The 26,423-nt window shown below is 52.1% G+C and overlaps 1 protein-coding gene across 3 annotated transcripts in view; it reads right to left on the bottom strand.

Annotated features, from left to right (window-relative positions):
* Positions 1 to 26,423, bottom strand: part of TXNRD2 (thioredoxin reductase 2) — a 48,471-nt gene that overhangs the window by 17,338 nt on the left and 4,710 nt on the right. For all 3 annotated transcript variants that reach the window (XM_019755885.3, XM_074321837.2, XM_019755887.3), the window contains exons 3-11: positions 22,708 to 22,764; positions 22,217 to 22,361; positions 21,518 to 21,592; positions 19,591 to 19,669; positions 19,066 to 19,128; positions 15,401 to 15,471; positions 7,511 to 7,530; positions 6,615 to 6,706; positions 3,827 to 4,001 (exon numbers count right to left, since the gene is read on the bottom strand). In XM_019755885.3, the coding sequence (XP_019611444.3) occupies positions 3,827 to 4,001; positions 6,615 to 6,706; positions 7,511 to 7,530; positions 15,401 to 15,471; positions 19,066 to 19,128; positions 19,591 to 19,669; positions 21,518 to 21,592; positions 22,217 to 22,361; positions 22,708 to 22,764 (777 nt within the window). The remainder of the gene's footprint in view (positions 1 to 3,826; positions 4,002 to 6,614; positions 6,707 to 7,510; positions 7,531 to 15,400; positions 15,472 to 19,065; positions 19,129 to 19,590; positions 19,670 to 21,517; positions 21,593 to 22,216; positions 22,362 to 22,707; positions 22,765 to 26,423) is intronic.

Genomic DNA, 26,423 nt, shown 5'->3' with positions numbered 1-26,423 from the left:
GTGGCTCATGGTGGGAGCCTCAGTGTGGGAGATGGATGGAAGTCGGAAAGCTGGGCCTCCAGTGCCCGAGAGCCAGAGACTGCTGCCTCCCTTTACACTATCTTAGAGGCTCAGAAGTGACCCAACCATGGGTGGTACACACAGGGGAACAACAGCTCTTCTGTTGAGATAAAGCTTGAGAAATGGAAATGGCGTTAGGGGCTGATTCCCTCAGCTCTCACTCAGCGGACTGAGGGGGTTCCTGAGGCAGGTCTAGGACAGCCCTCCCGGCACTACAGACACTGGAAACACAGCCATCTGGGCTCTTCCAACAGTGAGCAGAACTCCCAGGGCCCAGGGATGGACACACCACAGCCTTCATCCTTCCCTGAGTGAGGGACAGAGAAACTTCCTAAGAGGCTTGAGATGCTGAGGGGCAGGGGACGGTTTTAGCTCCAGGCTTTAGGTCTTCCAGGCTGTAATCCAGATGCCCTCCATCCCTGCTTTAAAACAAAATCTAAGCTAAACTAAAGCCGACCTTTAGCCTAGAAGCATTTACACTCGGAGTGTCCACTCTGACGCCTGTCTTAACTCCCACTCCCCCAAAGAGCCGGGGATTCAGGACACAACTGGTTAACTGTGCAGGGTGAATTCGAGCCCGCGGCAGCGCAGGCTGACTGTCTTCACTCAGCACTGTAATCGGCACATCTGCAGACAGGAAATCCTCCTCGCTGCGAGTTCCCAGTCTATTATCTGAGACACCTGGTGTGGGTGGGTGATTCAGAGACAAACAATGAGTGGGCCCCCTGCACAGCAATTAACTGCTTTAACTGCTAATGTGTTTAATCCACCACGTGGAGATCAAGGCTGCGCCAGGAAGAGGCTCAGAGTCCTCGGCTTCCAGACTGCAGGGCTGACTTTGCCATCCCTGTGTCCACTGTCCTCACTGGCGGTGGCCCAGGCATTGGGTACATGGGCAGCCAGGCCAGACAGGCTCTCGGCCTCACAGGAGCTCCTTGCAGCCTTCAGAATGTGTCCACAGGACATGAGGGGCGTCCTTCCCCTTTGTTTTTAACTCATGTCAAAGCCCAGCTTGCTGCTGGGGTGGGATGTCCGGTCCAAGAGTTCTTTGTTGCGCCAGCCCTGTGGCCCCCAAGGCGTTTTATTTTAACCTGGATTGGATCATTCTTTATTGCAAGTAGAAATAGTGCCTGGTTAAAGGCTTACGGGGTAAACCAGCAGAAACATTCCCAGTTGTTAAACTGGGAAGTGGCTCTTGATGTTTACAAAACCTGGCCCGGGAGCGAGCAGCAAAGTCAGCACATGCCCGTGCAGCCCCAGAAGGCGTGCCAGAAACCGCCGCCACCACAGCGCCGCCTCGGGAAGCAAGGTCAAAGGCCAAGGACTGTGAAAAGCTTCCACCCCCAGCATCAATCACTCCGGGCAGACTGTCTGGGGATGCTCTTTTTGAAACTACAAAAAATAAAATGGACACCCGGTGGAGGAGGGCAGGCATGCACGCCTGGGGCCTTGCTTGTCGCCCACCAGGCCCTGTCTGCAAGCTGGGGGACCCTGAGGCTTTCGGAGGGCACAGCCCCTCACCATGCTCCTGCCATCAGCATGGGCTCAGCCGACAGTTCTAGGTGCAGCCTGCACCTCAGTGTAAAGGTCGAGACCAGGGATGTGTGTGCGTGAGGCACACAGAGAGACATCTGGGGATGAAGGGCGAGCGCTGGGGTGCAGATGGGAGGGGAGAAACATGCTACCTCCCTGTTTAGAATGGAGTTTAAGATATTAACCATCATTTACATTTCTGGGTCTCAAGAGTCTTTCATAGTGTTCATATAAACCTGCTTAAATTTGACTTTTACGATTGGATCAAGAATATTTCCTTTGGGGCCGGCCCGGTGGCTCAGGCGGTTAGAGCTCCGTGCTCCTAACTCCGAAGGCTGCCGGTTCGATTCCCACATGGGCCAGTGGGCTCTCAACCAGGTTGCCAGTTCAATTCCTCGAGTCCCGCAAGGGATGGTGGGCTCTGCCCCCTGCAACTAAGATTGAACACGGCACCTTGAGCTGAGCTGCCTCCCGGATGGCTCAGTTGTTGGTTGGAGCGCGGGCTCTCAACCACAAGGTTGCCAGTTCAATTCCTCGACTCCCGCAAGGGATGGTGGGCAGCGCCCCCTGCAACTAAAATTGAACACGGCACCTTGAGCTGAGCTTCCGCTGAGCTCCCGGATGGCTCAGTTGGTTGGAGCCTGTCCTCTCAACCACACGGTTGCCGGTTCAACTCCCGCAGGGGATGGTGGGCTGTGCCCCCTGCAACTAGCAACGGCGGCTGCACCTGGAGCTGAGCTGCGCCCTCCACAACTAAGACTGAAAGGACAACAACTTGAAGCTGAACAGCACCCCCTACAACTAAGATTGAAAGGACAACAATTTGACCATTGTTCCCCCAATAAAGTCCTCTTCCCCTTCCCCAATAAAAAAATAAAAAATAAAAAAAAAAAAATACTCAGTTAAAAAAAAAAAAAAAAAAGAATATTTCCTTTGGTAATTTACTGAATTTTGGTCAAGAGGCACTACATTCACTCCAGGGCATTTTGGATCTTTCCCTTGTTCCTTAAATTTGTTCTTGACCGGACAAAAGTGAAGAGCGCTGACTCCTCCGGGGTTTAATTCACCTTCTGATTTCCAGTCATTCTGAGCAACTCATGAAAAATAGGCTTTTCAGAAGCACATTGCACTGTGATGCAGCCCTTCTTCTCCTGGAGCTTCCCCACCTCAGGGAGCCCTGGGACCTCCTGACCAGGTCTTGACAAACGCTGACAGGACAGCGCACCAGAGTGACAGCCCCTCTGAGAGCTCAGTAACCAGGGGCTTCCCTGACCTGAAGCAGATGACAGTCCTGGTAGCTACATGGATTCCAAGCCCAGGCTCACAGAAGAGGGACAAGTGACCAGGCTCAGGGCCGACGGAATCCTTCAAAGTGGAACTACCAAGAATGAGCAAGACCTTGACTGCTCCCACTTTTAACATGCAAGTTGATGGGTGCTTAGGAAAACAACACTGTAACCCCAGAAGCCACAGGTATCAAGGCAGAGGGATGTCCCAGCAGGTACGCCGTGCTCACACTCTACGCGCCCTTTCTAACAAGACCCGTCACCCTCTGTGCAGGGAGCCCACTCACAGCACCGACGTGCCCCAGCTGTGAACAGCCTCCTGATGGCGCAGTGTCTGGGCTGCCTACTCTCTCTGTCCAGCTCGAGGCCAGGGTGCCTTTCCTTGAAGCCCATTCCCTACCCTCAGACCAGCCCAGGCCCAGGCCCAGGTCCTGGGCGAGGGTCTCCCCACTCCCTCCCGAATCCATACTCTCTACGCTTCTCTTCATGGGGGTGGCCTAGGGAGTGTGTCCCACAAGGTCAGCAGTGGGCTAGTTCTACGCAGCCACACTTGCCCAGCCTTTGCCCCTACTAAAAACTACCCCAGGGCCTCTCAGAGAACAGGAGAATGGGGACACAGCCCATGCCTGGCTAGGAAAGGCCTGAGGCTTCTGCTCATCACTGGATGCTATCTTTGGAAGTCTGCAAAGCTTCCAAAGCACCCCTTCTGGAAAGGGTGGTAAAATGCCCCCTCCTAGCACGCGATGACCTGCGGCGCTCAAAGCAACCTACTAGGAAGTATCTGAAGCAATCCCACGAGACTTTGCAACAGCCCAAGAGGTACACTCTATAGCAGCCAAACCACTGGACAGCCAGCAAGAGAAAGGAGCCCCTGGAGGCGGAGAGGAGGGAAGGCGGGCCTCTGGTCTCCCAGTGGGGCTTGTGTACATTGGATCGCACACCCTTACCTATGGCCCACAGGACGGTGTCGAATGTGCCCATGTCCTCCCTGCCCGATGCAAGGTCCTTCCAGGTGACCTGAAGCTGGCCATTCGGGAGCTTCTTCACTCTTGAGGGGGTGCAGCCCCTCAGGAACTGGGTACCGTGAGAAGCCATGTGCTCCGTGACCAAGGACGACATTTGCTAGAAAGCATAAGAGAACACCCTGTGAGGACCAAGTGGCAGTGAGAATGTCTCACTGATGACTGGGAAGAGAGGACCTGGCCCCCTGCCTGCGTGAAAAGGCCCTGAGGGCAGGAGGGCAAGAGGGGTCTGTCCAAAAAAGAGGGTTCGGTGCCCCCACCCCTTCTGCGATGTGGTCCCAAGCAGACCACCCCCACCTCCGGGTCCCCTTGCTTTCTGAGGAGCTGAGGGCTGAGCTGGGTCTCAGAGCATCTGGTGCCGCTTTCCCCCAACCCCCAGCTCCAAATCTGAGGACCCTGGGCCCTATGGCTAGGTTGCACTTGAACTTTGGACACTTCTTTGGATGCTAATTAACTGTCTTGAGTGAAAGCTATGACAGAGAAGTACCCCCTTCTCCTGGGGGCTCCAACCTGCCTGAAAGAGATGGCGCTCTGTTCCCTACCCTCCCTCCATTGAGTGTGGTCAGCAACTGTGCCATGGAGAAGCTGGGACAATAGTATGTGGGCACCTATGGTCCCTGCCAAGAAACAGGAGTAGTGAGCATGGTGGGGGGAGGGTCTGGGGCATCTGCAGAGAGGGCTCCTCGCTCCCAGCCCAGGAGGCTCTGCACCCCTAGGCTGCAGAGCGGAAGCCCAGTCTCCAGGGCCACTGTGTGTCCTTGTCACAGAGGCAGTCAGCCACAGCTTCTTTTTTTCAGGAGAAAATAAAAATCACTGTTTAAATCCTCTGATATCTGCTCCGATGAGCAAGCTCACTTAGGGACTGGCTCACCATGAGACTCCTGCCTGTCTGGGACTGTCACCCTGGTCGCAGGAACAGGTAAGTAGGCTGTCCCTCCTGGATCCCTTTGGACAGCTGGTGGGCCTGGATGTCCACGTTACAGTTAGAGGAGGAACTGCTGGACCCTCTCAAGCCACAGCGTTGGTCCACCGCCCCTAGGCCACCGCCCCTAGACCACCCCTAGGCCTGTCACCGGGGCTGCGCGTCCTTCTCGCTGAGGCATGGCCTCGGTCACCTGGCCTTGCCACTGTGCCTCTTCCAGGGCACACCTGGAGACTGCTGCCTTTCCTTCTGACTCTCTCACCTGAGGGACCCCACCATCTGGATATCAACAACATGTATACTCCACCCAGGTACCAGACTGCCCTCCCCCTGCTTCTGACACCTCCGAGGCACTTCTCCCACCAGGTGGGCTTTAGCTCCCACCACCAACTTGGCCCACCAGCCCAGCCTCGCTCACTCCAGCCCCTCAGCAGGCCCAGATCTGCCTTCTTTTCGCCTCCTCCATGGGCCGCTCTCTGGGAACTGCACCCCCTCTTGTCTCCAGCTTCTGCCTCGGCTCAGGGCCAAGGCTGGTCCTGCCAGCAGCCCTCATCCCTGCAGCCCCTCTGCCTCTCTGGCATCATCTCTGCTGCATCTGGCCACAGGGCCTTCTCATGGCTCGTCTGCTGCCTGGCTTCTCCCTGTAGCCTGGGCTCAGAGACCTGCTGTAGATGCTGTGTCCCCTTGGCAGGCACTCAGAGCCTCTGTGCTGAGTAAAGTGATAGACGAGTGTGACAGCCAAAGGGCAAATGGCACACAGTGGGCAGAGCAGAGGGGCATGTCTCCATGTTGCCTGGGCAGGCCAGGCCCGGGAGCCAAGGGTGGACCACAGGCTGGCAAGGCCGTGTCATAGATGGCGGTGCATCTTCTTTTGGGGGACATGGAGAATTTGACATCTTTTTTTTTTTTTACAAGAATAATTTAGATGTTTATTTTCTATTGTCTTGAAGGGTTTGACATCTTGACAACGACAATCCCAGACTTGAATTTTAATGGGTGACTTTTCCTTGGAGAGTTTTTTGTTAAAAAACAAAACACACAAGTCTCACGGGGGTGTGTCTAACGTCACTGTGGGTGTCTACATCCCGGGGGCAGATCAGGATGGCTTGCACAGTGCAGACCTGGGGAGGTAGCCCTCTGAGCTCCTGCCATGTGGCTGTCAGGAGTGGACCATGACAGGCTTGCTGTGCTCGGAGCGGGCACTGCCCTGTGCGGTGCATGGAGAGCTGGCCAGGCCTCAGAGGCTGTGCTGACGCTCCCAGCTCTCAGGGAGGGTCATGCAGCGGCCGGGGAACTGAGTGCTCATCCCAGCGAGCGGGTGACATCTTTTCAGTCTATGGAAGGTGGTTGGTGCTTCGGCCAGGGACTGCTGTCTCCTGAGGTGGCCACCGAGGGCCTCCCCAGTCTGCCACATGCTCCCCTGCCTGGTGCTGCCCTTGGTGAGGCGGCACACCCCCTCAGACCCCTGAGGGGCTCAGCAAGACAGAAGAGACAGTGCCTCTGTCGACACATGCCTGCCACTTGCGATGGAATGAAAGCGGTCTGTGAGGCTGGCCCCATGTGCCTAGAGCTGCCACACGCTCTATGTGCCAACCCTTGCTTCCACACTCTTGTCAGGTGTTTTCTATGTCACAAACAACCTCATTCAACTCAAGGGCCAGTTTCTAAAGCCTGAGATGTCACTCCCAGCCCACACCTGCACCTTCCTGGGCCAGGGCAGCAAGTGGAGGGAACGTGCAACCTCCTGGGGATAGCAGAGCCACAGGGTGGGAGGTGGACCACGGGCATTACCTGGTCAAAGCCCCGCAGAGGAATGCTGCGTATCATGACAGTGGTGTCCAGTCTGAGCCCGGTGAGGAAGCCAGCACACTCCAGGGCCACATCTGCCAGGGATAGGCTAAGGAACGCTAACTAGCTGATCATGACATTGGGAGCCAAGCGGCAAGAGCCCCAGGGCCCTACACCATCAGCTCACTTCCCACCAGCCCACAGCCAGCCCAAAGGAGGCTCCCGACACTACTCATAGAGAACCCCCTGCTCCTACTTCTCAAATGCATGTCCAGGGCAAGGTGGGGGGCTCACTCTAGCACCGATGGGCCAGGTGGCTTCTGCCTCCATGGGGCATCTGTCTAGACTCCCTGCAGTTTAATCTCGGCCTCCAGGGTTAGACCTACCCTGTGGGGTCCGAGTGGTGACGGAAAGGAAATGCCCCTTCCATGAAAGACACAAGGCAGCCGCTTCTGGCCTATGTTCTCAGCTAGCAGTCCCAGGGCTTTCATCTTCCCTCAGATATCCCCGCTCCTGACCCCACATCCCCTTGTGGCTCCTCTCCTGACCTTTCCTGGTTCCTTGCTCCCTCTAAAGAAAGAGGCCTGAGTAAGTGGGGCTGCTCTCAAGGGAGGATCCCCTGGCTCACGGCTGTGTCCAGCTGCCCGGCTGGCTCAGCCACCTCAGTGTGTGGCTCAGGAAAAGCCTCCAGGAAGCCCTAGCCTCAAAGGTCAGCCTCAAATTGTCCCCTGAGTACAGGTCATCCCCCCTGAGTGGCCCTCGTAAGTGCCTGCTTCCAGGCGGCAGAGTGTACTCCCTGACAGAAGGGAGAGCAGTTGGGGAGGGGCTCTGGGCATCGAGCTTCCTCTCTCAGGATTGTAAGCATGGCACTTTGTCACTTGAACGCTATCAAAAGATACAGCTGGCTCCGACCACCAACCTGTTAGAGGAATGGACACAGAGAGAAAGAACAGAAGTAAGTCTCATGTGTGGCCCGCCATCATACACAAACAGTTGTCCTGAGTGGTGCCTCTGCCATGGGGACAGGGCCCTTCAGCCTTCATGCATTTGGTCAGCTGATGTGTCACTGTTGATGAGTCAACTGAGGCTGACTGTTCAAACAGATTGTCCCAAGGTACAAAACCCACTTCCCAGAGGCTCCAGCTATGAAATACAACATGACAAACTGTGTCATTGAATCAGGAAATTGCCTGGTGGTGAAGGACATAAGTGGTCAGTGACAAAACAGCACATGTCCCGTGAAAGGCCCTGATAGTGGGACCAACATGACTTCCATGGACGTGTTGAGAAAAGCCCAGTTACAGGAAGCAGAAGGGTTTTCCTTCTGTCCTAAGGTAAGTTCTGCCTTGGGGTCTCTCTGGACCTCCTGCAGCCAGGGTGGAAACAAAGAGATGCTTTGCAGAATAGGGAGGACACCAGACAGTGGGGCGGGATGGGGGTGGGGAGAGTGCTCCTGGAAAGCATCCTCTATGGGCAAAACACTCTTATATCACGGAAGGCCAGGCCAGAAGGCCAACACCTGCCTGTCCAGCCCCAGCACACACAGGCCCAGGGCCAGGACAGCCAGCTCCTCTGAGAGGAAGAGGGGGGAGGGGCAGACACAGGATGCTGGGAACCAGCAGAATCATTTAAAATATCTGCCATAGTAGTATAAATTCTCTCCTGTAATTCAGCTCCACACTCTGCATGCACACACACACACACACACACACACACACACACACGCGTGCACACATACACACTTGCACACATGCACGGAACCTAATACAGAACGAAAACTCCCAGCCTGGGAGGCGATGTGTGGGTGGGCTTGTCAGATCACCCCTTCAGCCTTTGAACAAGAGGAGGTGATGTAAGGATGGATAAGCCCAATGTCAGCTCTAATCCCGGCAGGTACTAATGATATAATTCCATTTCAAGAAGTGGCGTATCCCATGGAACACTCCTGCAGGTGCCCTGCAGGAAGCAACTGGCGCACGGCTTCCTCTCGGGAACTGGAGACAGAACCATGGAGTCACGTGTGGGGTGAGTGCAGAGGGCTCAGTAGGTGAGGAAGCTGAGGGGGACTCATGCACACTTGTGGGCATCACATACACATCTATGTGTAGGCACATTTTCAAAATTACAAAACCTGAATTTTTTTGGACTTGACGTGTATGGTGAAAGGCATAAGCCTTTCTTTAAGATATGAAACTATGAGTTGCTTAAAATACAAATAGATTTTAGCTACTTTGAATATCCTGCACTAAACGCAAGAACAAAGTTGGGTTAGAGCATCAATGCCGAACATACAGCGATGCCCTTTGCTCCTGCTTCTAGTGGCAGCAATGGCATGGGCTGACCGCCGCCCGGCCCGGTATGCTGTACAGGCGCTGGGGTAGCCCCTCTGACAACCAACTGGGCTGTCCCTGCTTGTCTCCGAGCCATCCTGCCTTTATAAGGCAGGTCCTCCTGTAGCGGTGGGCTGGCCGCAGCCCTTGGCCTACAGTCCAGGACCTCATATAATGTTCCTGTTTGCAACAGCCACATAGTCTCCTGATTGGGGCAAAAAGATTATGTTTCTGCAGCCCCTGCGTGTCTCCCCACCCTCTTACACTATGTGGATGGGGAATTGGACAGGGAGGCAGAGCAAGTGGGTGCCAAATCCCCAGCTCCTGCCACAGAACCCTCTCCGTGCCCTGGGCCTCCCACCCACCTCAAAGTCACAGGTGCCCCCACCCCTCAGGCCACCAGCTCTGAGTCACTGACAGAGGGCACATCTAGGAGGAGGCAGGCACCAGCCAGGTCATTCCTAAGGGCGTGTCCTTGACCGAATGTGTGCGACTGGAATCTCACAAACACAAGCAGGTTTCCCCCCACCCCCCGTGTAGTGAGGGTGACCTGGGTCTCTTCTTGGCTTCATGAGGCAGGATTATCAACTGTGTTGGTTTTCATTCCACCCCTGCCCCCAATTTATCAAATAATGATTATTCTTTGAAGAATGAAGGATCTGAGAACTCCCTTCAAATGGACTAAAGTAAGCACATGCTGGAACAAAAGTGGAGACAGACACTCGAGCCTCCTGGTCACGAGCAGGGAGAATGGCAGACAGGGGCACCATTTTGTTTCTACTGGTTAGTTTGAAACTGCAGATCAGCTTCTGCTGGCCATAGAGGAGCCACTCAGCCTGAATGGGGGCCTGGGAACAGTGGGGCTGAGACTAGGTGCCAAGGCACAGTGACCAACGCAGGCCCTGGCCATCCCCAGGACGACAGCAGTGCTGGCAGCAGCAGAAGTCAGAGGACGAGCTTGTTGGACCTGGCAGAAGGGATGAGTGAGCTGCTGACGGCTGTAAACACTCGCCTTCTCACGACATTAGGAGGCCCGAGACTAGAGCATCAGCCCACGCCGGAAGTCAGCACCTGCGCCTTGGAGCCCCTGATTTAACTTTCCGTGTGTTCTGGGCAGCTCCACTCTCTGTGCCTTTTGGTGCGCAAACATTTTACGTGAAGGTATAACTACGGTGGGATTAGCCTAATCACAGGGAAGGCTTTCTTGTTCAAACTCTGAATGGGGGGAGGAAGCAGAAACAAAAGCCTTAATTCAGGCCCATGAAGCCCTGGCTTAAAGAGCTCTCCACCTGCCTCTCGAGTTTGAAGGCCCCTGATCTGCTCCCCAAGAGGAACACACACACAAAGTGAGGGCCTCACGGCAGGCACCTGGCCCCTTGGCACTCCTGCCAGTGCAGGAAATGCCAAACGGGCCGCAGGGAAGCAGCACGGCGTTGGGGGGCCCAAGGCCTCCTCCTGAGTGGGGGCCAGCCCCATGCCACCCTCAGATCCCGATGCTGAGCCCACTTCCACCAGGTCAGAGCCTCTACATTCTGGCCTCATAGCAGATGCCACCCCGAGACTCTGGCCCAATAGCTGCTGCCACCCTGAGGAGATGTCTTTCTCAGCCCCTGAGCCCTGCGTATCTTAGCCACAGGGACACACCCACAGAGATGGTCAGCGGTGCTTTCCAGGCTGGTAGCCAAGTCCAGGCCGTTGGTCGTCCTTCCTTTGGCTACACACAAGGATGTCACACGAATTGAATATGGACATTAAGCATCAAATGAGAAAATTAAGTAGCAGTGAGTTTTCTTAAACTAACAGCTGTGGTTCTTCACAAAATAAAATTTATATTCTTCTCTCTTGCGCTTAGGAAGGAGAAAAATGATTATAGCACCTGGTCAGCTTTCAGACTTAATGAGGGTCAAACAAAAGCTCCTTCCATGACCAACTCTGACAGGCAGCATTAAATCAGCCCGAGTTACAAAAACTCTCCCTGCTTCACTCTCCTGGGGGCTCCAGGACAGAGGGGCTCAGGCTGCAGAGCAGCTGCAGGACAGGGCACAGTCCCGGGCTGGCAAGCAGGCTGGGCAGTTGCAGGAGAGGTCAGCCAGCCCCTCACTCTGCAGACCCTCAAGGAGCCGAGGCTACCTAAGTGGGCAGTGGGAACAGCAAGGTCTAGATTCTTATCTGGAAATGGCAACTCTGTGTCCTGGTAGGTCCAACATGGGGGAAGAGCCACCCCTAGGTGTCTCTGGTCTCATTTAAGTCCTCTTTGAGGTCAGAGAAAAGTGCTGACACTGAAGTCGGCCCAAAGCTCCAGCTGAGTCTAGCTCTGCAGAGAGCCAACCTCCAGACCCGGAGTGAGCCCCAGGCAGGAGTGTGGACCAGCTGGGCCAGGGAACCAAAGGGGTCTGGAGTAGAGTGATCTCAATTCCCCACCCGTAAGGCACCCAAACAGTTGCAGCAGGCAGGGACCAGAGGGCCCTGGGCCTGGGCAGGCTGGGAGGCCAGGCCCAAGTCCCCACTCGGTTTCCCGGGGCCAGAAGGCCTCACAGCGGAGGCGGCCACGGGGCTGTAGGATTGAGGTGGAGCCAGGCTGCCTGGGGCACTTGGATCCAGATACCCCAGTGCCTGCATTCTTACAGGAGCTGTCGGGAGTGGGCCCACCTTTCTCCCCTTCCGCGTTCCCTCCACCTGCCTGGGGGTTGCCCAATTGAATGGCTGGGCCACGCAGGACTACGTGCCACCTCTGAGCCTCCCTATGCAGGGCTGTGCACCCCCTCTCTGCTGGTGATGGACAGCTTTCCAAAGTGGCCATGATTCCCCTGCCCATTCCCCCCACAGGGGCTCCCGCCTGTCTTTCCTCTGCGTGAAGAAGGAGTCATCACACCATCTTCAACCTGTCTGGGATTTCCATAGAAAAATGAAGAAACAAGAATAATGGAAAAGACAAATAAAGCAGACAGAAAACTGGTGTTTGGGAAGCTGAGCTGAAGATGCCAACCTACGCAGTCCCTCCGCAGGCCCCGCATGCACTGGCCCGGCCCTACCTGGCCTCAGAGTGTCCTACTCATGCACTCGGGAGCTCACGCGGCACTTGCTGGAGTGTTCGACACGCAATCTGGCCTCTGGGGCTTCCTGACCAGGCACCCAGCTATGTAGCGAGGGGGCTGATTCTGTTTTCCACCAATGAGGCTCAAGATTCACCATCCCCTCTGCCATCTGTCTAGCCTTGGGTTCCCCCAACCTGGACACAAACAAAGGAGGAAATGGGACTCCTCACATCCCTCCTCCCATGAGGCAGGAATGCTACTGTGACCACAGGGGTTCAAAGAGCAGCAAAGGTGGTATGGAGTGACCAGGGGAGGCTGAAGGCCGCAGGCGCCACTGGGGGCGGCTCCATGCGCCAGTGCTGAAGCTACTGGTCACTGTCCCACTCAGACGCATTCTAAAAGAAGGTCCCAGCTGCTGCCCGGGCTCCATCACGGGGAAGGAAAAAAGGAGGGGGGACCTGTGCATACCGCAGAATCTACGAGGGACCTGGGGCCAGGCATGCCCACCCAAAGTCTCTGACGGGCCTTGGGGAGCCAGTCAGTGAACACAGCGCCTGCTGCAGGCAGAGGCCAGGCATGCTGGGCACCCTTGGCCACCAGCTGAGCCTCCTGGATAGGGCCAAGTAGAAACGTCCCCGCCCGGTGACAGGAGGCACTCGGGGCCGGGGGCGGGCAGCCCTCAGGTCCATATTAATTTCAGCTCCATTTTAAAGGCGAGTTAAAATAAACACGGGGAATATTTATAAGGCAAATAAATCTGGCAGAAACAGCCCCTCCAAGTGTGAGCAGAGGCCTCCCCCTCAGCCCCAGCCCAAGCTGATAAAATACAGAAATGCTACTGTAGACCCTGCGGGCTTATTTTGACTGCGCGGAGGAATGTAACATGTAAACACTGACTCCCATATCACACTGTTACAACTTGCATTAACAGCACCGGACAAAAGCCGCATTTTCACAGAAGCATCGTACAGGGATATATCTCCAGCTTAATTTTTAAAAAAACCATTTCCTCACATAAATCATGCTCAGAACTAAACGGGTGACTGATACATTGCAAACAATTTTTTTTCTTAAACAATAACATACCTAGATTCCTTCTAAACGAAAGAGCTTTTTTTTTTTTTTTTTTTTTAAATCTTCTAAATGTTTTTTTTCTGAAGAAAATAAACACTGCAGTTTCTTTCCTGACCAAAATATCTAGGGCTGTGTCTTCTTGGCTAAATGGGCCACTGCCCCCAGCACACAGTCCAGAGGAGGAGTAGCCCAAGCCAGGGCCACCTCACTGTGCACCGCTGGTACCCACTGAACCCGTGTCTCCCCCCAGCCCTGTCTGAAGATGAGGCCAGGCATTCCCACCAGTGGCACAGGAAAGCCGGAGTCAAGAGCCAGAGTAGGACGGGGATTCAACTTGGGGACGGAGCTCTCAGATTGGCTTGAGGGGCTGAGGGATGGCAACACTATGCCAGCAGCCCGGTCTCCACCTCACCACACCACAGATGAACTGCAAACACCTAGGGACACAAAGGCAAACCTGATGGGTGGAAGCCCTAAGGCAAAATTCAGGCGCTTTTTTTCAAAAACAATCTTGGGGGTGGGACAGGCCTTCCTGAACATGCAATAAATCTAAAAGCCATTAAGTGTAAAAAGAGATCTAAGTTACATTTTAAAAAAACATTTGTACATTGCACAAGTTAAAAGACATGACAAGCTAAGAAAATCTGCAACATAAACGACATGGGATCACAGCCCTAATATGCAAACCAGCTGGAAGATAAGAAAGAGGTAAGAGAAGAAAAAGAAAAACCAGACAGAAAGTGGGCCAAGGACCAAACTAACAATTCACACGCACACAATCACAATCACAATCTCACACACACACACACACACACACACACACACACTCACACACAAACTTACACACAGACACTCAATTTTAAATAGCCAATAAATACTATTGCAAGTAAAACCAGGTCATGTTTAACCTACTGGGTAGTCAAAGATAAAAGAACAGAAACCTAGAAATTATGCATAAAGAGAAAAGCAACAAACGTGCCAACATAAAAATTAAAAGCTTCTGCATGAAAAACTATCACCAAGTCAAAAGACAAACCACAGCCTAGAGAACCAGTGGAAGGTGACCGACAGAGGGACACAAACCTGCATGAGCTTCAGAGCAAATGCTGGGAGGGACCCAGACATGCCTCGGGCAGAAGCCACTGGCACTCACCCCATGGGAGCAGGAGACTCCTTTCTGTTTTATGCCTTATGGAAAAGTTGATGCCCACATGAGGGGGAGGGGAAGGGGGACAGGAGACAGAAGTACATGCGTAATAGGGTGTGGCCTGCCAGGAGGGAGCATGTTAGCAGATGTGTGAAGGTGTGAAGGGCACGGGCTCTGGACCTGGGGTTTCTACTTGCAGAAGTCCCCTGAAGAGTACATGTAACGCATAAGAAGCACTTACAACAGTATATAAGATGCACACCAAAGGTTTTCATTGTGGTGTTTTATAACAATGAAAAAGAGAAACTATTGAGATGCCTCTGAATGGTGGAAAGATAAACTACACCGCATCTATTCAAGGGCATCCAGCCTCAGCCCTGAACAAAGACGGCTCGTGAACAGGGAATGATGATGGTAAGCAGAGCACATGACATGCATACACACTCCCCATGCACACAACAAACGCACACACACTGCCCCACATGTATACTTGTGCACACACGCCTGTCCACCTCTGGACACGCTTTTCCACCCATCTTTTGTAGGCAAATCCCAAGGCAGCCAAGGGCTGCTGACAATCAAGTCTCTGCTGCCCTCTGGTGGCCTTTCCTGTCCCTATGCGCATGAAGTCCCCTCCACACCCCACAGGCAGGAGCTGTCTGGACCTAGAACCCCCAACAGCCTGCTCTGTGGGGACAGGAAATGACCTTAGTGCATTTTCACCTGCTTGGAGAGTGTGAAACCCACTCACACCACAAGTCTCATTTCCCTAACTGGGCTGTGGTTTCTGAGGCTTTTGAAGCCTTTGCTAGATCTCAGGGAAGCCCAAGGTGCAAACCAGATGAAAGTGGGAACGTTTGATGGAGGCAGGAAGGACTAAGGGCTTTTCCTGACAGGATGAACCTTCTTTCCTTCCTTGAACGCCCGCTGCCCTGGCACACCAGGGCTCCTGGAAACCCTGTTTGAAAACCACTGCCCTAGACAATAAATGTCTGATTCACTTTGTGACACGTGCCATTACTTCCAAGACAGTTACAGGATGTGTCAACAACCCCTCTATGGGGAACAGATAACAAGCTTCCTCCTCTCAGGTAGATGGGACAGAATGCACTAGGAAAGAGGACCACACAGCATTCCACACGGCGCTGACATTTACGAAGGTAAACAAAGAGGATTCCCACTAAAGCACACATCAGGTCTTACGTTTTTCCAGGGGATTCCTTCAGCCAGAAGATGTCGTCACTTGTAATCCCATGTTCTAAGGCACCTTCAATCTACCCAGAAAAAAGGATCAAGGTGAGAAGAGTATCATTTGGCGTGTCCCAGAGACTTCCTCAAAGGGGATGCCCATTTTGCAGACACAACTCAACCAGAACCACCTCAGCCCGCTTGAGAGGATGCTTCCCTGCCTCAAAGACTTTTCTTCAGGTTGTGGCCTCCAGGGACATGTGACCTGTCTATATCTAACTCTGTGTGCCATCTGCCCAGCACAAAAGCACTGAGTTCTCATTGGGAGTCAGGGCGTGGCCAGTAGCTCTTCCGCTCTGCTCTCCAGGACCCCCACTTTGATCCAGACCCAGGGCTCTGGGGAGGCGAGGGGAAACTGAGGAGTGTGGAGGGTCAGGCTGAAGGCTGGATGTGAGTGGGCACCCTCGAGGGGAAGTATAGGTGGGCCATGTGACCAGGAATTATGCAGCTCATGACCCTCTATCCCAGCAGGGCCTGATGAGGGTTGCTAAGCAGGTGGGGGAGACACCAGAATGAGTGCCCTCTCAGATGCCTGTGAGAGTAAGAGGTGCTGGTGGAGAGGAAGTGGATTTCAAATAGTTTGCGATTCTAACTGGCAAAAAAAACAAAGTCAGGAATTTCTTGGGTTTGTGGAAGGAAAATCAAAAGTTCTGAAAATCAAAGGGACTAAAACACAAGCAAGTCTTGGCAAGTACCCAGGGAGGTGAGCGGCGGGGGTCATCCTCGGCAGGGGGGCGGAGAGCAGAGCGACCCCTAGCCGCCTCCCCCAGGACTGGTAGCTCCTGCCTCATCCCCTTTTTGGGTAAATGGAAACATCGGCAACTGCCCAGCCGAGGTCCAGCAGGGTGGAGCCAGGCCAGTCCCCTCCACAGAGCTCTCTGGCTGGGTATACGTGCAGCTCTGCCTGGTGCCTTGAAGGAGCTGAGATGACCACCTGGCTTCCAGGAGCTGACTATGGCGTTTAGAGGCTTTAGGCAGAACCAATATGGGCCCGGTTGCTGGGTGAGGGGTCACTAACGGTCACCCGCTTTGCTACCTTAAACAACAGCACCCTACCACCCTACAGAGCCATGCAGACTGCCCAAGGGCCAGCCCTGTGCAGAAGCTGCCTGGTCCTCCCTGGAGGCTGCTCCTGCTGGCCTGGCAGCAGGAAGGGAGGTTCAGTGGTTCCTGAGGACCAGAAGTGTGCTTTTTCCTCGGTGCTCTATTTCCACAGAAAGCACAAAACAGAAAGTGGAGGTTCAGGATTTAGGCGTCTGAGAAAACAACAGAAACACTCTTTGTTCTGCCTCCGTCCGTGCTCCATCTGGGTCTAAGTAGGAGGCAGGAGTGGCTTCCAGGCCGTGGGGCCTGTGGGTTTGTGCACTTTGCTGCGACCCACATGAAGGCTCGGGGCTCGAGGCACCCAGTTGCTGGATCCCCTGGGAGACCTGCAAGGATGTGTACCCCTCTGTTTCCCCTTCCTGCTTCCCATTCCCCCCCCCCCACCTGTAGCCTCTTCCTCAGCTCTACCTTCCTCGTGGGGGGAGGACAGGGAAGCCCCCACATGTAAGGCTGTGCCAGGAGGTGACGTCAGCAAAAATAGTGCAGAATGAGGACCTCCTAAAGTTCACCCCTCCATAAAAACAGCAAAAGAACGGGCAAAAACTATCAGCTTCATCTGCTTCATAACCGAAGGCTTGTGGAAACACAGGGAACATTAAGTCAAGAAAAATGGATGAAACTTGGTAAGAATGGTAAGTTTTAACTTACTCTAGTCCCATCTCCCAGCTCAGCGGCAGCTTTGAAAAATGACAGTACCAGAGACAGCAGAACAGAGCCACAGCCTGTTCAAAGCTGCGTCCCAAAGAATAGTCAGTCATGAGTTGACCTGGCTGGTGGTTCCCTGAAAGGACCCCACTCAGCAGGCTTGTCTTCGTCTGACCTCACTTGAACTCACCCAACGCCGACAGCCTCTCCCTGGGGAGGATTTGCCCAATGACTGAACATCACGGCTGCCTATAGTGATGGATAACAGCTGATGCAAACAACAGACTAACCAAGAGCATAAAAGAAAAAGCTGAAGAATGAGATGTCCACAGGGGCTTTGAAAGCTCCAATGTATTCCTGGGATGTGGTCGGCCAGGTGTAGACACTGAGCTGTGCACACACCTGGGAAAGACCTGCGATGGCCCTGAGCTCTCACCTCTGGATGATCTCGAGAGTCTACACAAGCAGGAAATGAGAGCTAAGGCAGAGTTTCTCCTGCTTGGCTGAGTGTTGAAGGTGTGCCCCGAAATGCCCACAGGGGCCCTTGGCAAAGACTAGATTTCTTGGTTCCAGATATTTAAGGAAATCTTTGTCTAATCATTAGCTGACCACTAAGGTAACTGAGCAGAGACCGCAATGGCCTCACATGACAAAGAAAAAAGACTTTACAAAATCAGTTCAGAAAAATCATGCAACAAATAAATAGCAATAAACAAAATTCTGCAGAGGAGGGAGATGCTGATTTCCAGAGTCAACACATCCATTTATCAACAAAAAACTATAAGACACGAGAAGAAATAAGAAAGAGTGACCTTCATATGCTGCTGGTAGGAATGTAAAATGATGTAGCCACTTTGGAAAACAGTCTGCCAGTTCCTCAAAAGGTTAAACACAGAGTTACCCTATGAGCCAACAATTCCACTCCTAGGAATATACTGAAGAGAAATGAAAATTTAAGTCTACAGAAAAACGTCTACATAGATGTTCATAGCAGAGTTATTAACAGCCCAAAGTGGAAACAACCCAGATGTCCATTAATGGACACAGGGAGAAACAAAATGTGGCATATGCAAACAATGGAATATTATTCAGCCATGAAAAGGGATGAAGTTCTGACACGTGCTACACCACGGATGAACCTTAAAAACATTATGCTAAGTGCAGGAAGCCAGTCACAAAGGCCACATCTTGTGTGATACCATTTACGTGAAATGTCCAGAACAGGTAAATCTGCAGAGACAGAAAAGAGACCAGTGGTTGCCAGGGGCTGGGGGACGCACAGAATAGGGGGTGACTCATCAAGGGTACAGGGTTTCATTTTGGGGTTATGAAAATGTTCTAGAATTAAATAGCGGTGATTGATGATTGCACAACTCTGTAAAGCACAAACCCATTGAATTGTACCCTTTAAAAAAAGGGTGCCTTTTATGGTATGTGAATTTTATATCAATTAAAAAATAAGATTTGGGTTTGGAGGAGAAGGAACAAGGCTTAAGTCCTGGATGTTCCAATGATTTGAGGCTAAAGAGAAAAGGAAGAATCAACAAAAGAGACTTAAGGAAAAGTGAGATAAAAGGAGAACTGCTCTGGTGGTGTCCCAGAAGCCACCTGAAGAGTGAATTGAGAATGGCTCTTAAGATTTAGCAGTGTGGGGGTCCCAGGTGGCCTGATTCAGCAGAGTGGATTCAAGAGAGAAGTGGAAAATAGAAAGTACCGATAGAGAGCACAGAAAAAAAAATTTTTTTAAGAAAAGAAAGAGTGGGGAGGACCGCTGGTGTAGGTAGCATGAACGTCAACAATGTATCACGTGAGCCTAGAGACCATGAACATGGCTGGGGTGTGGGGGACGGTTGTGTTTTGAGGACACTCACATTTGCGGGGTACCTTGGCCGCCCTCCAGTAGCGATGACAATGTGCTCAGCCGAAAGCAGAGTCTGAGAAGAAACCAAGAAAGCCACGGTCAAATAGGTACACCACGGCTGTCACCTACAGGGAGGGCTCGATGCCTGCAGGTGCCTCTGGGCAGAGACCCACAATTCTAATTACGGCCCTGTGGACAGCAGCTCACAGGCTCCATGGTGCTGGGAGCCCATCAAGGGTCGAGAGGACAGGCAGAAGAGGGCAGGGAGATGATCTAACTCCAAGTACGTCACAGTTTACAAAGCACCCTGCAGGTGTCTTTTCAAATCCCCACAAAACCCTGCAAGGGTGTGGTCGCCCACGCTTGTTGCCTGTTGCCCCCTGCAGCTGGCAGCCTGGAGCAACATGCATTGCCTGCGATCCCGTTTCATCCCTCATAAAGAGTTACAAGCAGCTTCAGAGGAATCTGTCTTGTCAATTCAGTAATGCTTATTACTGAGAACAGCACCAAGGTCCATGGAACCTTGGAGACTCACCTCTTTCCCATCTTTTGTGACACCGCAAACCATGTGCTCATTGACAAAGCTGGCCTTGATGTTAAAGTATTTGACTTTTCTGCAAAAGAAATAGAATTTTCAAACATTTCCTATACAAATTAAGCATCACTGATGGGATTAATTATGGAGAACCGTGCAGAATGTGAGCTTGGGCCCACAGTCCCCCAAAGCTCAGGTGGGGAAGAAGGGAGTGGAGATTGTGCTGGAAAGCATGTGTGGGGGGAGGGAGTAGTGTGCTGTCTCTTCTGGGGGTTCCCTGGGACATGGTAACCATAGCTGCCCTGCAGGGATGGATGCCACGTCTGTGCAGCCCTGAGAGCCCAAGTACAGTTCTACTGTGTGATGACAAAGTGGGGTCTCCGCTGGGGTCAGTCCTTGTCACCGAGGCACATTCCACCAGGAAGAGGCCCCCATTTGCACCCAGTTACCCTGAAATACCCAAACTACTAACTTCCCACTGGTAAGGGAGGGTACCCAGCAGGTAGGCATCAGCCCAGTCTTTAGGGGACAGTGAGGCCAGAGAACAGGCATGACAAAGGACACAGGGTAGTTTGACATATGGTGTGGAGAAGCCACCCAGCCTTTCTACTCAGAGGTTGCTCTGCAGGGATGGGTGCTTGGCTGCTCTGTTAAGTCTTCTCTGACACCTTGACCTCATGGTTGCCCCACTGCCAAGCCCCATCCCTCCATGTCCTGCCTGAAGCTCCTGCAGAAGTCCTCACTCATCCTACAACCTGCTAACAGCCACAGGACGAAGACACACCCATCGGCCTCCTTCTGTGGGTGGCTCTAGGGCTGGCCAGAGTCGGGACTGTTTGGTGCCCGCCCAGGGTTGGGCAGGATGGATGGCAGAGTCCAATGCCTCCAGCAAATTGCACTGGGGCACACTGAGCCCCATTTGGAGGAGAAAAGACATGATGTGGCTTAGCTCCCTGGGGGACCTCTGGGGAAGTTGGGGTGGCAGCTTCCTGGCTCAGATTTCTTGGGTTAGGGGGCATAAAACAACTGCCTACTACACAGCCCAGGGAGACCCCTTGGGACCAAGCTAAGGGTGCTCAGATGAGGGCCACCAGACCTCTGAGGGACCAGTGTCCCTTCCACAACCTGCATGGGCACAGGGCAGAACTACCGAGCAAGGAGCGAAGCTTAGCCTGAGTCAAGTACAGCTTCAGGCACCTTTTCTGATGACCACCGTTAGGGAGGATGCTTCAGTGGGACAAAGTGTTGACATCTGGGCTGGAGGACCCCAAGGAGTTGATGGGGACTGGTGGTCTCAGACTGGAGTGATCATGTCACACATTTGCTCCAGCAAACAGCCCCTTTCACTATGCCCAGGGAGCCAGAAGTGTGAGATGAGGTGTGGGGTTCGCAGTACAGGAGAGGTGAGGTGTGGGGTTCACGGTGTAGGAGGCATGAGATGAGATGTGGGGTTCATGCTGTGGTAACTGGGAGGTGAGAGGTGAGGTGCAGGGTTCACAGGGCAGAACCTGAGCCTCCAGTTTGCACCAGCCAGGAAGGGCTCACTTGGCTCCTCCCACATAACCGTGGTTGGCCCTAGCAGAAGGGCTGCACGCTCGCGAAGGAGCTGTCCACTGGGATGGCCCTCGCCATGCTCCCACATCTAGCCTGCGTGCTCTCAGTCCCAAGCACACGTGCTCCTTGGCACATCCTGGTACCAGCCATTCTGCCAGCATGCCTCTCGCTCCTCACTGCTCTGGGCTCTGCAGGTGCCAGCCCTCATGGTGGCCTTCCACTCCCAGGGCACTCGCCCTGTCTGCTGCTTGTCTGCCCCACCCCATGAACAGGGACCCCTCATTTTATTGCTGCTGAGCTCCCCAAGAGTCAGGGCTTGTCAAAGTATGAAATGACCCAGAGAAGGCCGGGGGGCCAGGCAAGGTTTCAGTACCTGTCCTGCAGCTGCACCCGGTGCCCCCAGTTTAGGGACTTCACATGGTTTTGAACAGCTTCTGCCATCTTTCTCCTGTTAACAGACAAAACAAAATATTACGAACCACCACAGAAGCATTAGCTGTAGAGTCCCACAGACTGTTAGATGCAAATAGTGTGTTAAGAGAAACAATAAGAAATGGCGATGTTTCTAAAGGTGGTAAAATGTGACAACCACCCCACAGCCGCCACCTCTGTCCCAGGTTTGGGGCTGTGGACTTCTGGACTCATGAAAAATGGGGCTTTGGTCCACCCATCAGGACACAACAGTGGCCCTGCATCCTGGTCATCTGAGAACCATGAAGGGGTCTGTGCGTGACTCTGAGTGGACCGTGTGCCACCTGCTAAACCTGAAGCAGCTCCCACCCGGCAACAATGACCTTTGGGTTGGGTCACCCTGTGGAGGTGTCCTGCGCCCTGTAGGACCTTTAGCAGCATCTCAGGGCCTACCCAGTAGATGCAGCAGCATCACCCCCACCCCCGGTGGTGATAACCAAAAATGTCTCCAGATATCGTCAAATGTCTGGGGGCCCAGGGTTGCACCGGCTGAGAAGCCTGTGGGACAGCATGCTCTCCTGAGGGTTAATGGGACACATAAACCTCTGCCGCCTCCTCCCTGAGTAGCAGAAAAGCACTGGGAATGGGCTGGGCTCCTCACCAGTCATGTGGTACCTGCTGGGGCACCTCCCAGCCGTAATGGGGGGCATCTCGGATCATGTCCCCCAGCAGCGCGGCCTGGTGCATCAGCTTCTTGGGGATGCAGCCGACATTCACACAGGTGCCACCGAGGCCCCACCTGGTGCCTGGCATATTGGGAAGAACACATTTAGATTTATATTCAGGTGACTCTGAAGGCTTTCCTGTTCTTTTACAGTCATGTAGAATTCCTTTAAGTTGTGGTTTAGAATGCAAACACAGCCCATGTGACCCTGCCCCATGGATTTGCTCTATGTAATTGTGTTCAGAGTCATTTTTAAATGAGAAAAACAAGGAACTTTAATGTAATGGCAGCTTGAGAGAGAAACAGGACATGCTCTGGAGACACGGGACAGACTGGTTCTGGGCTCAGCTGCCCTCTGTACCATGTAATGTACCCCTACCCCACCCCTTCCCCAGGACACACGGCTCCCATCACCGGGGGCTGCCTACCTCGGGGGGAAGGCTCCACATAGTCTACCACGGCCACCTTCTTTCCCAGCTGAGCAGCTAGAATGACAAGAGAAGAGGGCAAATGGGCATAACCAGGGAGCTGCACCGGAACTGGGGATGGGGACTCCAGGAACCCATAGGCATAGAAAATGGCGGGAAGGACCTGGGCCAGCTCTGCACCTAAGTCTCCCCTTGCCTGCTGCCACCCAGCTATGCTGCCCACAGGTGGGAACCCTCTTCTCAGACCACAGCTTTTGCACCACCCACCACGGCAACAGTGAGCCTAGCCCTCCCTCGTCTCCCGCCCCACCTGGTTCCAGGCCCAGACATTCAGCACAGGCCCAGTGCCCACCTCAAGCACGCTAGGAGGCATCGTAGGAGTGCCCATTTCCCGGAACAGGCCCTAGACTTGGAGACCCCCTCGCTCTCTCCCCAGGCCTTCCCAATGGACTAGCTGCCTCCTCTCCTCCCCAACAGACACTATGTGGGGCCTCCACCCTCAGTCTACCCTCGTCGGAGGCCCCCAGGTGTGCCTTTGCTGCCTCGCCCTCAGGGTGAGGGCACTGACGCTCTGGAGAAGTGAAACAGCAGGGCCGGGGCCAGCCAGCCCCCCAAGGAGGAGCGAGATCCGGGATCCAAACCACACCTCCTGCCTGGAGCCTCCTGGCCTCCCCCCAGCTGTCAGCAGGTTCCCCTGAGCCAGGAGTCCCAGGTTCTGAGGCTGACCTTGACACGTTAGCCAGGACTAATCTCAGGGCTTCCCCTTGGCACTGCATCGGCCAACTCCACGCCCTGGACTTGACTGTCTCAAAGGGCATGCCAGACTTAAACGCTGTGAACCCATGCGTGTTCCAAACACTACAGAACACACTTGACTCATGGCTATCAATTAGAACAAAGTTTTAGAAGACTTCATTTAAAAATCCATTTGGCTCAACTAATTGATGATGGGATTCCAGTGCTCGATTTAAAAGCTCTGGCCAAGGGGACTCGTCAAACATGCCAATGGCCAATTCCCACGTCTGAACACAATGGAGCCACAGGGACCAGATGTACCCTCCCCACCTGAAACAACCAAACAGCCAGACGAAATACATGCAACAATGGGTTTCAAGACACTTGACATCAGAAAACAAAGGACAGCAATATCTGAGAGACAGGAAAGGAACAAGGCGAGCCCTGTGATTTGAGTCTCCAGGACACGGCTTAGGGAGGGGGCCCAGCAGAGTTCAGCAGGCTCCCTGGCTGAGGAGAGGGGCTGAGAGTCTGGGGAGACCAACGCAGCCAGAGTTCTTGGGACAAAAGACCAGAGAGAAGACAGCACACAGAGAACTATGGACATCTGCTCAGTGCATGTGTGTGAGGAAACTACCCAAGGCCGGGAAAGAACCATCCAGGAGGATCAGAGGGGACGGTGCTCACACAGGGCCGGGAACAGTGCCTGTTCCCAGAAGCCAGCCTGGAGAAAACCCATAATTCCTGGGGTGTTGGGTAATCATGAACGAAAGTCATGCCTCAGTAGTTGAGAATAATGACCCTAGATTGGGCACAGCTCCAGACCTGCCCAACAAATCTTAAGCAGACGACCCAAAAAGATCAAACTGTCTCTTACCTGCAGAACACGCTCAAAAATATTTCTAGGGATACAAAAATACCTAGAGCCCAAAAAGGTTAAGTTCAAAGTGTCTGGGAATTCAAACCAAAATAACCAGGCACGCAAAGAAGCAATAAAATACAAGCCATAAAGAGAAAATAATCAGTCAATGGAAACCGGCCAAGAGCTGACACAGATGTCAGAATTAGCAGAGAAGAACAGTAACACAGGTCCTATAACTATATTCCATATGTTCAGAAAGTTAAGGAGCAACATGGAAGATATAAAAAAGGATCCAAGTCAAATCTGTAGAAATGCAAATCCAATATACGAGATGAAAACTATACTGAGTGGGAATAATGACAGAGTAGACATTGTGAAGTCTTTTATTAGAGAATTTGAAAACATAGGAATAGAAACTATCCAAAATGAAAAGAGCACAGCTCATTGGTAAGGAGAGAGGGAGGGACAGGAAAATTGTCCCAAAAAATAATGGTTAAAAATTCTCACAGCTTCATGAAAACTATAAACCCACATAGCAGGAAGCTCAAGGAACTCTCGCAGAAAAATAATTTAGAACTACACCAAGGCACATCATCATTAAATCACTCAAAACCAATGAAAATAGAAAATCCTAAAAAACAACCAGAGAAAAAAGACACACAACGGAGCAACAAAGATAAAGACGGTGTAAGATTTCTCATCAGGAACAATGCAAGTGAGGAGACGGATGGGGGGACGGGAGGGGTTAGGGGTGACCTGCAACATCTTTAAAGTACAAGAAAAAAACTGTCTACCTTGAATTCTATACCCAGAGAAAATATTTTAAAATGAAGGCAAAAATAACAATGTCTTCAGACATACGAAAGCTGAAAGAATTCATTGCCCCTAGAGCCACATTATAAGAAATGTTCACGGATGTCCTTAGGGTAGAAGATAAATGATGCCAGAAGGAAACTTGGATCCACACCAAGGAATGAAGAACACCAGAAACGGTGACCACATGGCAGACCTGTAAGATTTTTTTCTGATTATTTAAATCTCTTTGAAAGGTAGCATGTAAACAAAAATAATAACAATGTGTTGTGGGGTGTATAACACGTAAATAAAAGTAAAATGTATGACAACATAAAATAAAGGCTGGGAGGGGAAAGATGGAAGCATGCTGTTGTAAGGTCTTTATGCTACATGTGAAGTGGGAGCTTATCACTGGAAGACAGCCTGTAACAAGTTAAATGTGTCTATTATAAACCCTAAAGCAACTACCTCACGCCATACTTGTATATTAACTCAAAGTGGACCAACGACCTAAGTGTAAGAGCTGAAACTATAAAATTCTTAGAAGAAAACATAGGCATAAATCTTTGTGACCTTGGATTAGGCAACTGTTTCTTATAGATGACACCAAAAGCATAAGCAACAAAAGAAATAGATAAACTGGACTTTATCAAAATTAAAAACTGTTGTGCTGCAAAGGACACCATCAAGAAAGTAAAAAGATAATCCGCAGAATGGGAGAAAGTATTTGCAAAGCACATGTCTGAGAAGGGTCTAGTATCCAGAATACATATGTTAAATAAAACTCTTATAGCTCAGTAATTATAAGACAACCCAATTTTTAAAAGGGCAAATGTTCTGAGCAGACATTTGTCCATAGATACATAAATGACTAACAAGCACATGAAAAGATGCAAGTCAACCATGATGAGATACCACTTGACACCTACTTAGAATGGGCTATAATAAAAAAGACAAGTGCAGACGAGGATGTGGAAAAATTTGAACGCTCATAGGTTGCTTGTGGAAATATAAAATGGCACAACCACTTTGGACAACAGTCGGGTAGTTTCTAATATATACTAATATATACTAATCAGCGAGAAAAAGGAATGAACTGTGGATTCATACGCATACAGCAACATAAATGAATCTAAAATAATTGTGCAACATGAATGAAGCCAGAAAAGAATACATATAGCATGATTCCACTTATACACAATTTTAGAAAATGCAAAGTAATCTATAGTGAGAGAAAGCAGATCAGCGATTGCCCGGGGATCCAGCAGGGAATGGGGAGCAGGAAGGGCTTCTTAAGGTTTGAGGAAACTTTGGGGGTTGTTAT

The sequence above is a fragment of the Rhinolophus sinicus genome, chromosome 9 (genome assembly GCF_057876585.1).
Source record: "Rhinolophus sinicus isolate RSI-liver-muscle chromosome 9, RSI-T2T, whole genome shotgun sequence".
Taxonomy (NCBI): Eukaryota; Metazoa; Chordata; class Mammalia; order Chiroptera; family Rhinolophidae; genus Rhinolophus; species Rhinolophus sinicus.
The sequence above is the reverse complement of the archived record's forward strand: the minus strand, read 5'-3'. Positions and strand labels throughout refer to the sequence as shown.